Here is a 12,659-nt window from a genome sequence, read left to right as displayed (position 1 = left end):
GGACAGCTGAATTGGACCAGGGGCAAAATTGTCCAAATGTCAAAATAATTGGAATTTTTGAATGGGACTTTTTCCAACACCTCAGGAATGGCATTTAGAATGTGTTTGAATATTCATTTCATGGTTAAGGCATGTGAATTGGATTTTGGTTTGGAAAATGAAATGGTCAAAAATGGACAATTACCACACACATGTGATTTTGAGAAATACTCCACCAATTGGAATGAAACAAGTTTCTATGGTTCACATATGTCATTTGGGGTTTGCATGAGCTGTCAAAACAGCTGGCATGAGCTGTCATGGTGGAATTACAATTTTGCCCTTATTTGCAAAATAACCATTTACATTAACTATGCCAATTAGCTAATTATGTGATTAGAGCTTGGATTAAGCTAACATATAAAAACCTAATCACTCCATAATCATAACAGAAAATCACAATTCCCCAAAAGAGATCTAAAAACTCTTCATTCTCTCAAATTTTCTTCAAGAACACAAAACCAAAAATTCATCAAACTTCTTCAATTTTTGCTCAATTTGCGAAATTCTTGTTGCATCAATTTCCAATCATCATATGCTCCATCTGTTTTTGCATTTCAACATCCAAAACCGCGCGAAACTCAACTGTCCAAGCTTGCTCCATTAATGGTGAATCGAGATTTTGCGCACTAGAGGCTACTTCAATCAAACCTGAGCGTTGAATTCAATTTCTTGGAGCTTATATTGCATCTGTTTGGAATCAAAACGAGCAAACTCATCACGATCCATCACTGCTACATCAAGGTACGCAAAATTCGAATCTCACGGTTTTGTAAATTGTCATATGCGTTGTGTAGATAGTTCGCCGTAGGTTAGCGTGAAACTTGCGGTTTATGAAATGGTTGAGTGAGTTAAGAGAAATCTTGATTTGTAGTTTTGTGTTCATTCCTTTCCAAGCATGATTCGTGAGGTACAGTGGAAATTAATTAAAATCGATAGCATATTAGTGATGAGCATTGAGAGAGGAAGAGAACGGTTATTCATTTGCGAGTTTTGGTTGAAGTTTGAGCAAAGCCGAAGCTGGAGGTAATGATGAATGTAGCGCGCGGGGAAGACGAGGATTCTGGAAAATTTTTTCTTCTTTCCTTCGTTGGATCCGTTTTTATGGCTTGGCAAATTTGAAGAGTTGTTTCCCTCCATTTGCAAACCAATCGCACACCGCCACGCATGTAAATTGAACGCTGAGTTGGACCGGTTGGCAAGATAATTACAGGACTGCCATTAGCTGATTGCTTAATTTAAATAAATTCCTATTCTATTCAATAATTATTAAAAAATTACAAACACATTAAAAAATCTATAAAAAATAGCAAAAAAATCCTAAAAATGTGGAGATTTTTTCTATGACTTTGTTGACTTGTGTAGGATTTTTTTGACCTATTGGTCAAAGTTGTGCATGGCAAATATTTTATTTGACCTAGGGTTTTCTAATGTATGTCACATTTTGATACATTTTGGCAATTTGATCATGAAATACTCATATCATAAAATAAATGGCTGAAAATTTTTGTGGTGGTTCTTGACTCATTGAGGATTATTTATATGTAAATTTCATGAATTTTTGATACCTGGTTAGAGAGCAGCAAATTCTGGAACTTAGGTGTGACAATTTGTGTCACACCTCTTGATGTCAACTTGTTGAATTTAATTGGATAGCCTATGCATGTTAGAATTGAATGAAATTTGGCATGGTGAATTGTTGATATGTTAGGATGTTGTATGAATTTTTGTAGAATTTTTCATTGCATTTTCAATTTAATCTTGATTTTTCATTTCTGGTTGTTGAAATTGCAAGCTCATGTGATACATGTTGGTAGATTGATTGGGAAATCCTCATATTGTATTGTATGGCCATGAAATTTGATATGCACGAACTAGACACATTGTGTGACATCCCTGTTTTGGTCTCATCCATTTCTTTTTTGTTTTCATTGAGTTATGAATTTTTGAAGTGGATGTATGCATTGATGTTGTGAATTGAAGCATGAAATTGTGTCTGTTTTTGTTGATTTTCATTGACATGGTTCCATTTGCCCAATTGAGCTCAAATTTGACATGGTAGACCTTGATTATCCCCTGTTTAGGTGTATTTAATTTGAGAATTTTTGGATTTATTTTGATAGGGATTTGAATGCAATACTTCTGTTTGTATGCTTGGTGGTTCATTTGACCTCATATGGATTGTTTTGTGCATGAATTGAGCATGATGGATGATATAAACATGAGACCAATGATGTTTGCTCTTGTTTGATGATAATTTGATGTTGGATGGTGGATACCTTGCTGTTTTAACTTTTTTCTTGCTTTTGGACCCTAGGCTTGGCCTAGTGGTCTAGTTGCTAATATTTGCTTGATTTTTCAGGATCAAAAAAGCAATGTACATGGAGAATGATACAAGTTGATGTTAATTGATGTTGTGGATGTTTGTACACTAACATAACATTGTTTTGTAGGTGTTGGAGCTTGGGCTTAAGCCTTGAGCTTGCTTTGTGTTGTATTGTTTAAACTGTTTGATTGTTTGCTGTACAATTTGTCTGATTGAATGCTGACTGAGTTTGATTGTTTCCAGGTACTTTAGTTGCTCAGTTCCTTGTGAACTATTGCTTTGCTTTGCTTAAGCAACTTGCATTTGAGGTATAACCTTCTTACTTCATGTAGTCTGGAGACCCGGCTGTTACCGGGCCGGGCAAATTGTCTGAAGTCCTCCTTAAGAGGCAATGATTGTGTATGTTTATTTTTAAGCCCAAGCAGGAAAAGTCCTTCAAGTAAGGCAATTGGTGGAAGGTAGGGACAAGCAACCTGTCCCCCACTATTCAGTTGAGTCTTCTCCTTGCTCCCATTACATGGTTGTAGCATTGAGATCCAAGCCCCAGATCCTGTGCAGTGCACATTGTGTCAGAGTCACTGAGTATAGAAGGGTTCCCCTATTCTGGACCCATGCTCATTTGTCAGCTCTCCCTGGTTAGGGATAAGAGCTGTGAGGTCTGATCCTCACTTCATCCTTTCATCTGCTTCACCTTAGCCTCGTAATGGCAAGGTTAAGAGCAAACACAGCCCGTACAGACGACTTGCTTAGGCGGTCAAACCCCATTGATTGAGCCTCTTGTTTGGTTATAGTGGGTGTTTTGTGATTATTTGATTGACATGTTTGTTTGAGATGCCTGTTCTCATTTAATGTTGATATATGATGGTATGCTTGTGTGCTAGCTTCTTTCCTGGTTAGGTTAGTTTGCTTATGCAAGTAGGATAGAAAACCGAACTTAGGTGAACGATGCATGACAACATTAGGCTCGAGTCTCAGCTCCCTAGTTGTGTGTCTTTTCCCCGGTTTCTGGTTAACAATTTAGTCCCTTTCAGGGGAACTACATCGCCCTGATCCTCGTGCCAGACGAGGTATGTAGGCAGGTGGTCGTGCGAGACCACTCCGGGCAACCTTTTTCTTTTTTGCGTGCGTTTACTTGTTATCTGATCGTGTGTTTGGGTTCGGATGCCGACGTAAGCCCAGTGATTGGCTGTCGGGCTCCACGTTTGCCCTTTTGAGTGCGTTTTGGTTCGGATGCCGACGTAATTCCATCCAGTGGTTGTCGGGCTCCATGTTTGCCACCCTTGTTTGTTTGTTTTGTTTTGTGTTGTTTGGCGTGCGTAAGCCGAACTACAGAGGCTCTGATTCTTGTTCCAGACAAGATATGTAGGCATAAGGTGCGATACCTTATCGAGCCCCTTTCTCTTAACCCCACCTGCGTTCCCCGTGTGTGTGTGTGATGTCTAGCAACCTATTCTTATTTTTAGAACGTGGATCCCTAGGAGTACCTAGGACGTGAGGGGTGCTAATACCTTCCCCTTGCGTAACCGACTCCCTTACCCTTTCTCTTTGGTCGCGAGACCATTTCCTTTCCAGGTTTCTCTGAGCGTTTCCTTTCCCTATCTTGGGATAAATAACGCGCAGTGGCGGCTCTGTGTGTTTTTATTTTCGAGTCTCGCCGGTTGATTTTTCGCAGGATGCGACACCAGCTAAGTGATAGCTTAACAAAGGTAACCAACCAAAGGTAAAAGAGAATATTACCAACTACCAACCAAGTGATAGCTTAACAAGCGTAATAAGCTCAAGGGACCAAAGTTCAACCCAGGAATAAACTAGAGAGAAACAGTCAAAGAAGACTTAATCCAATGAGGAGATAAACTCAATTGGGGATTAATTCCATCAAGATTATGAACTAGGAAGGAAATTTGAAGCAAAATCTTCCATTAGGATCAAACCAATGATGAATTATAAATGATAAGCGCTTTCTGCTTAAGGTCGACACTCTATTGGAGAGAGGACACACACACTCCCCGGGGAGAAAAGCACCAGGGAGCATGGAAATTACAAAGAAATACAAGATGCACAAACACCATAATGTTATGCATATGTGTATGAATACATGTGTGAATATGATGACAAATAGGCATAAATAGGTGGACTGATAACACAGTACAACCGGATACTCGACTAATCTCAACAAAGTGGAGGTGTTACTAGAGATCCTATTAGGGATTCAACTGAAGAAAATCCTACAATGAATGACCATAAGCTATCAAAGGGACTAAATCATGATACAAGGCTTAAGTCTTTCTAGAGAGATAAAAATATTGCTTGGAGGCCCAAAGCTTATCTTCTACAAGCGTGAACTTCGCTCCGATGGAGGGAAAGGTTTGTCGGGGATAAGAAACATTCGAAAAAAATCTATTACGAAGACTTAATGGCGTCTTTACTAGGGATTCTACCATTCCTGCAATCTCGTGTTGGGGAAACTGATGATTCCTAGATACATTCATAGGGAAAACCCTTAAGAGAACACTAAGATCTTCTCTTCAAGATCTTACTATCCTTAAGATTGTTGTTGACAGTCCTCTTTTATATTCACAAATCGTAAGAACTGAAACAAGATAAGAACAACAAGCAAATGAGCAAAAGGCTCAAATTTTACTGATAGAACGGTAGTCTGCACATGGCGCGACTACATGGACCATTACAAAGTTGAAAAATGGTAAATACATGGAAATGGCTACATTGAAATACAATGACCACTATTTTCCCTAACAACTTTGAATTCTGCTCTACTCAAACTTCATTCAAGGATGACTGAATGAGAATCTTTGATATGCATTATTGCTTCAAACAATCAAATTTGGCCTGATGCAGTTGCTTGCCATAATCCCTAACTTTTGCCTATCTTACCCTTTCAATTTTTCAATCTACCAGGATGATTATTTTTTTGTTTATTTCTCTAAATTTTTCCTGGACCTCCCTTTCGGGTTTTCAATCCACCGAAACGCTCATTTTTGCCTAAGCCTCCCTTTCGAGTTTTCAACTCAACGAGTTGTTCTTTTGTTTTTTTTTCTAGACGAAGCATTTCTTGACTGCATCGGCATTCGCATAATGAAGGAGATTCTCACCATCCATAGTCGTAAGATTCATTGCACCGCTAGAGAAGGCTCACTTAACAACATATGAACCTTCATAATTAGGAGTCCACTTGCCCATAGAATCAGCGTTGAAAGACAATATCTTTTTGAGCACGAGGTTATCTTCTCTGAATACGCAAAGTTAAACCTTCTTGTCAAATGCTTTCTTCATTCTCTTTTAATACAATTAACCATGACACAAAGTTGTCATCCTTTTCTCTTCAATCAAATTCAATTGATCATACCTGCTTTTACACCATTCAACCTTGGAAAATTTGGCTTTCATCAAGACTCGCATTAATGGGATCTCAATCTCTACGAGGAGCACTACTTTCATACCATACACAAGAGAGAAAGGGGTTTCCCCTGTTGAAGTGCGGATGGATGTACAATACCCATACAAAGCAAAAGGGAGCATCCCATGCCAATCCTTATATGTCACAACCACTTTCTGGATAATCTTCTTAATATTCTTATTTGCAGCTTCAACAACCCCATTCATCTTAGGCATGTAAGGACAAAAGTTATGATGTTCAATTTTGAAGTCGTCACAAAGCTCTTTCATTATCTTATTATTCAAGTCCGACCCATTATCAGTGATGATCTTACTTGGAACACCATATCGACAAATAATCTGATTCTTGATAAATCTGACCACAACCTGCTTAGTCTCATTAGCATAAGATGTTGCTTCAACCATACCAATAGCCACCAGAATAAAACAATGTATGTTTGAAGTTTTGGGTTCAATTATACCAATCATGTTGATTTCCCACATAGAGAAAGGCCATGGGGATAAAATACTATTGAGAAGCGTCAGAGGCACATGAATCTTATCAGTATAAATTTGACATTTATGGCACTTCACATATTTACAACAATCAGATTCCATTGTCAGCCAATAGTAACCCGCCCTTAACATCTTTTTACCCATTGTATATCAATTGGCATGAGTACCAAAGGATCCATCATGAACTTCTTACATTAACATGTTTGTTTCATGTCTATCCATGCATTTGAGCAAGACCATGTCAAAATTTCTCTTGTATAACACATCTTCATTCAAAAAGAAATTGCCAGTCAGTCTTCTCAAAGTCTTTTTATCTTTGTTGGATTCCCCAAGTGGGCACTCATGACTTTAGAAGAAACACTCGATATCATGATAATAAGGTTTATCATCTGTGACTTCTTCTACTGCAAACACATGAGCAGGTCTATCAAGGCGCATAATTATAACCTGAGGCGCGTCATTCCAACAGTTTACTTTATATATAGAAGACAAATTAGCCGAAACATCCGCCATCTAATTTTCTTCACGAGGTATATGATGAAACTCAACTTCGTTGAAGAAAGTAAACAACCTCATTGCATAATATTTATAAGGAATTAAGCCAGAATGACGAGTCTCCCATTCTCCTTTAATATGATTAACTACCAAGGTTGAATCTCCGTATACATCAAGAATCTTAATTCTCAAATCAATGGCTTCTTTAAGACCCATGATACAAGCTTCATATTCTGCCATGTTGTTCATACAATCAAACATCAATCTTACAGTGCAAGGGATATGAGAACCCTAAGGAGTAATGATATTTGCCCCAATTCCATTACCATAAGCATTAACAGCTCAATCAAACACTAAACCTCACCAGGATCCAGACTCTAGTCCTTCTTCAGGCAATGGTTCATCATAATCTCTGGCTTTTAAGTACATAACATATTCACCAGGGAAGTCAAACTTGATGGATTGATAATCATCAATTGGATGGTGAGCCAAATGATCTACAATAAAACTTCCTTTAATCGCCTTCTAAGTATGATACACAATATCATATTCAAACAATAACATCTGCCAATGAGCAATCCTCTCAGTCAAAATACACTATTCAAAAATATACTTGATTGAATCCATTTTGGATATCAACCAAGTGATATGATTAATCATATACTGGCACAGACATTTTTCAGCCCAGGCTAAAGTATAACAAGTCTTCTTAAGCATGGAGTACCGAGACTCACAGTCTGTAAACTTCTTACTCAGATAGTAGATGGCATGCTCTTTTCTACCAGTCTCATCTTGTTGTCCAAGTACACAATCCATGGACTTTTCTAACACAGTTAAATACATGATCAATGGTCTTCCTTCCACTAGAGGAGACAAGATATGAGTTTCGAGCAGATACTCCTTGATGTTGTCAAAAGCTTTCTGACTGCCTTCTGTCCAAACCCTGACTATCTGATTGTCTTGTGTCAGCAGTCATGTAAGATATAAACCTAAAGATGTAATTCAAACGCCCGAGGAATCCTCTGACTTGCTTTTATGTATCAATACCCTTTTGAATGACAATGAATCCCAACAACTTTCCTGAATGGGCACCAAAAGTACACTTGTTAGAGGATTTAAGCGGAGTTTAAACTTTCTCAAATACTAAAACAACTTCAATAAATACTCAACATGATCTTCTTCAGTCTTCGACTTAACAATCATATCATCGACATACACCTCTATCTTTTTGTGCATCATGTTATAGAAAAGAGTATTCATGGCTCTCTGGTATGTTGCACCAACATTCTTTAAACGGAAAGGCATCACACTATAGTAGAATGTTCCCCATGGTGTGATAAATGTTGTCTTTTCCATGTCCTCGGGTGGCATCTTGATCTGATTATAACCGGAGAAACCATCCATAAAGGAGAAGACATTAAACTAAGTTGTATTATCTACCAACATGTCAATGTGTGGAAGAGGAAAATCATCTTTTGGGCTAGCTTTGTTCAAATCTCTATAATCAACACACATTCGAACTTTTCCATCCTTCTTTAGAATAGGCACAATATTGGCCACCCATTTAGGATACTCAGAAGTAACAAGGAAACCAACATCAATCTGTTTCTGAACCTTCTATTTGATCTTAACAGCCAAGTCAGAATGAGTTATTCTCAACTTCTGTTTAACTGGAGGACACTCTAGCTCCAATGGTAATCTATGCTCCACAATATGGGTATCAAGAACTGACATATCTTGATAAGACCGAGCAAACACATCCATATATTCTCTAAGAATCTCAATCATCATCTTCTTAACATATGGACAAAGCAGTGCCCCAATATTGACTTCTTTCTTGTTATCTTCAGAACCCAAATTAATCACTTCCAGTGGCTCTTGATGAGGCTAAATGGTCTTTTACTCGTGCTTAAGCAAACGGGAAATATCATCAGAATCTCTTCAACATCCTCTTCTTCCATTTCAAACACAGGGAATTCAAAGTTGGGAGAGGGCATAAAGTCATTGTTTTAATGGGTTTAACAATTAATTTGCACAGCGATTTTATGTTTGATTTTAGAATATGAACAAATAAACATACATTGTGATGCATATACGAAAAGTGATTATTATCTTGGTTTTTTTATGTTACCGTTTTTCAGAAAAAGCAAAAAGAGAAAACATAATATGGATAAACAAGATACCATTTTATTAATGACGACAAAATTTGAAACAAATCCACACATAGGTTCACTTTCACCTTGGGTATAGTGAAATGATTTTTTTGAAAATAACAAAAACATATTACTTTAACAAGTGAACAATAGAGGGAACATCAACATCAATCCAATTCTTGCACATCAATCCGGGCGTCACAAAGTTTGGCACTTCTTACTCTTGATCATCTTCCAGGATTGCAATAACAAATTGATCTTTGGAGTGGATAAAACCAGCACTATGAAAACCTTTTTGAATATGCTTTAAATCCCTACAAGTTGAACCAAGCGAGAAGCCTAAACCGACTATGTTCTTGTTTTCAGCAAGTTCAATAACTTGACCTTATCCAATAGATTGACCATTCTCCATAACTTGTTGTGCATCTTTCAAAGAAGTCATGGATGACCCATTCTTCTTAATAATATTGTCAACAATAGAAAAAGCTTGGAACAGAGTTCCCACAACTTCGTCAGCATCAATATACGAGAATGAAGAGAGATGACTCACCAACATGGCATGCTCGCCACCCACAATCACTAACTTTCCATTCTTCATAAATTTCAACTTCTTATGAAGGGTTGACGTCACTTCCCCAACTTCATGAATCCATGGACGACCCAAGAGACAACTATATGCGAAATGAATATCCATCACTTGAAATGTAATCTGAAATAAGCACAAACTTATTTCATCGGGAGATCCACTTCCCTAATCACAATTTTCTTCAAACCATCAAAGGCTTTCACAACCACCCCATTAAACCTCATCTAAGTATGTTGATAAGAGAGCTTGGACATAGTAGACTTTGGTATAACATTTAGAGAAGAGCCAGTGTCAACCAGAATATTGGACATAACATCTTGGCAATTCATGGAAATATGCAAATCCAAATTATGATTCCTCCCTTGCTTAAAAAGTTCTTCATTGCTAAAACTCATATTGTTATGCGCAGTAATATTGGCCACAGTGCCATCTAATTGACCAACTGTTACATCACAGTCCATATAGGCTTTCTCCAAGACCTTATACAAAGCCTCTCTATGAACTTTTGAATTCATCAGTAAAGATAAAACAAATATTTTGGATGGGGTATGCAATAATTGATTGACCATATTAAATTCACTCCTCTTGATCAACTTCAACGCTTCATCATGATCATAGTTCTGGTTTACACCGCTGGATTGGCCAGATTGCCCAATAGGAGTTTCCATTTGAGCTTTCTTACCCACCAAAGTATCTTCAATTCTCCTAGGTGACACAAAGGAAAATACTTGACCACTTTGGGTCACATCGCTTACGTCAGCAATATTCACAACAGAAGAAAGGGAATGGATGGGGACTTCATTTCCATCTTCCAACATTGTAGCACTGTATTTGTAGGGAAAAACTTTGTCAGATTCATAGGGTGTAGGACCCGCCAAACGAATAACCAATGGATAAACAACAGTCCTTTGACTATCACAGGCAATCATAACTGGTTTAGGAATATTGAAATGAGAAACTATGACATTCACATCATGCTCATCTTCGTCCCTATCTCTTGTAATATGAATAAGATATTGATCTAGCATCTCTTGCAAACCTCTATTTACCATAACACACCCTCGAGGGTTCCTTAAACATATACGATAAGAAACATGGTTTTGCTCGTAATAACTAGGCTCACACAAAGTTGCATGGATCTCGACCAAGGATCTTCTAATTAGATTGACATCAAAGACACGATATTTTCCAAGACATCCTTCAGACATATTCACAGTTGCACCACCATGTTTAGGAAACGAATTGGCTTGCATATTAGGACTAGAGTCTTCAAAAGACAAAATACCTCCCCATATTAGTCTTTGCACTACAACTTTCAAAGCAAAATAGTTCTCAATGTCATGACCGGGTGCACCTTGATGAAATGCACAATGCTGATCAGATTTATACCACCATGGAAGTTCTTTTGGAAGAACTGGTGGAGTTCTAGTCTGTACCAAATTCTTTTGTATCAAAGCAGGAAATAATTATGCACAGTCCATCGAAATCAGATCAAATTGCGCTTGTCTTTGGACATGGTTATGTTGTTGATTTGTTGATAGGTACGTTGTTGGAAACATGGTTGATAATTTGGTGATACTTGAACAATCAGAGCACGACTAGTAACCGGGGTAATTGACGCCACATGTTAATGGGGTTGATTGCTTCTCAGAGATCTCTTATGCCTTTCTTGCAAAATAACATTAACATTATGTTCCTTCTTTTGGGGAAAACCATTTCCATATCTCTTGGAACTTCCAGATGAATCACTCTCTTTTACCAATCGTCCCTTACAGACGCCTTCTTCTAGTCTTGTCCCCATGTTTACCATCTTAGTAAAATCACTATGAGAACTTGCAACCATTCAGTCATAGTAAAATGGACTCAAAGTCTTAAAAACAACTTTGTCATCTCTTTCTCTTCTAGCGAAGGTCTGACTTGCGCAACAATCTCGCACCATCTTTGCGCATACTCTTTGAAAGTTTCCTTATCCTTTTAGGACATATCACAAAGTTGATCTCAGTCCGGCATCATGTTAACATTATACTTGTATTGACGAACAAAAGCTTCTCCTAGATCATTGAAAGTACATATATGGGTGCTATCAAGTCCCATGTACCACTTCAAAGCATCACCAATCAAACTATCTTGAAAGTAATGAATCAATAGTTAATGGTTATTAGTCTGAGTTGATATCTTGCAAGCATACATCACCAAATGACTCATAGGATAAAAGTTACCCTTATATTTCTCGAAATTTGGCACTTTGAACTTATGAGGAATTTTCATATTAGGAACTAAGCACATATCATGAGCATTCTTCCCAAACTATTCCTTTCCCCTCAGGGCTTGAATCTCTTTCTGCATAGCTTGAAACTGATCTTGAAATTCATACATCCTTTCATAGACACCAACAATTTCACTCTGATCAGAATGGAAAACAAGTTCTTCCACATAAGGAGTAACATGGACCAAGGGTGATGGTACAAACATAACAAGTTGAGCAACGAGAACTTCAATAACTAGTTGATATCCTTTTAGCACAAAGTGAGGAGGCATACCCCAAGGGAAACCAGTAGGCATTTGGTGTTGCACAACACTGACTAAAGCCGTAAAAATGCATGCATAAGTGATTTCAGAAATCATAGTCCTCTAAAGCGGAGTCTGAGGAGGAGGAGGTTAATTATGAGCAACCACTAGAGCTTTAATCATTGCAGTCAGCATTTCAAAACTATCCCTCATAGTAGTCACTTCCTCGCGGAGTTCACGATTCTCTTGCTCAAAACGATCCATCTTCTTTTGTTGATTAACACAGGTGTTGTACTGGTGAGATAACTTGTCTGAATAAAGACCGAGAAAATGAAGAAATAAGACAGCTGGTAAACCTACTCAAAGCAAGACCAAGATGCAACATGATGTTTGGTATGCAAATGTAAATGCAAAGTTTTCAAGCAACTTCAAGATATAAAGCAAATCGCAAACATCATAAAGGAAATAACAGATTTTGAAATACTTAAAATCTCATTTTATTAATAATGTGAAGGATTACAATCTGAAATACAATCTCAACAATCCTAAAACATAAGAGGAAAGAAAGTTAGGTTTATGGAATCATATCTAATGATGACCCAACTCCAAGATAATACTTCTTGCGAAGTCTTTTAATCTCTTT

At 37.6% G+C, this 12,659-nt stretch overlaps 1 protein-coding gene across 1 annotated transcript; it reads right to left on the bottom strand.

Annotated features, from left to right (window-relative positions):
* Positions 1 to 9,307: 9,307 nt before the first annotated feature.
* On the bottom strand, positions 9,308 to 11,318 carry LOC127103462 (uncharacterized). The gene is made up of 3 exons (XM_051040718.1): positions 11,190 to 11,318; positions 9,781 to 10,938; positions 9,308 to 9,673 (listed from the first exon to the last, which is right to left on the bottom strand). The coding sequence occupies exons 1-3, from the start codon at positions 11,316 to 11,318 to the stop codon at positions 9,308 to 9,310; spliced, it is 1,653 nt and encodes a 550-aa protein (XP_050896675.1).
* Between the last annotated feature and the right edge of the window lie 1,341 nt (positions 11,319 to 12,659).

The sequence above is a fragment of the Lathyrus oleraceus genome, chromosome 7, assembly GCF_024323335.1.
Source record: "Lathyrus oleraceus cultivar Zhongwan6 chromosome 7, CAAS_Psat_ZW6_1.0, whole genome shotgun sequence".
NCBI classification, from domain to species: domain Eukaryota; kingdom Viridiplantae; phylum Streptophyta; class Magnoliopsida; order Fabales; family Fabaceae; genus Lathyrus; species Lathyrus oleraceus.
The sequence above is the reverse complement of the archived record's forward strand: the minus strand, read 5'-3'. Positions and strand labels throughout refer to the sequence as shown.

Bases quoted from the DNA above. Each gene is read 5' to 3' on its own strand.
- LOC127103462 (XM_051040718.1), bottom strand. From the start codon at position 11,318: ATGGTAAACATGGGGACAAGACTAGAAGAAGGCGTCTGTAAGGGACGA. The intron at 10,939-11,189 runs GTTATTTTGCAA...AATTTGGTACAG, and splicing joins AGAAGGAACATAATGTTAAT to ACTAGAACTCCACCAGTTCT. The intron at 9,674-9,780 runs GTTATACCAAAG...AATTGTGATTAG, and splicing joins ACACTGGCTCTTCTCTAAAT to GGAAGTGGATCTCCCGATGA.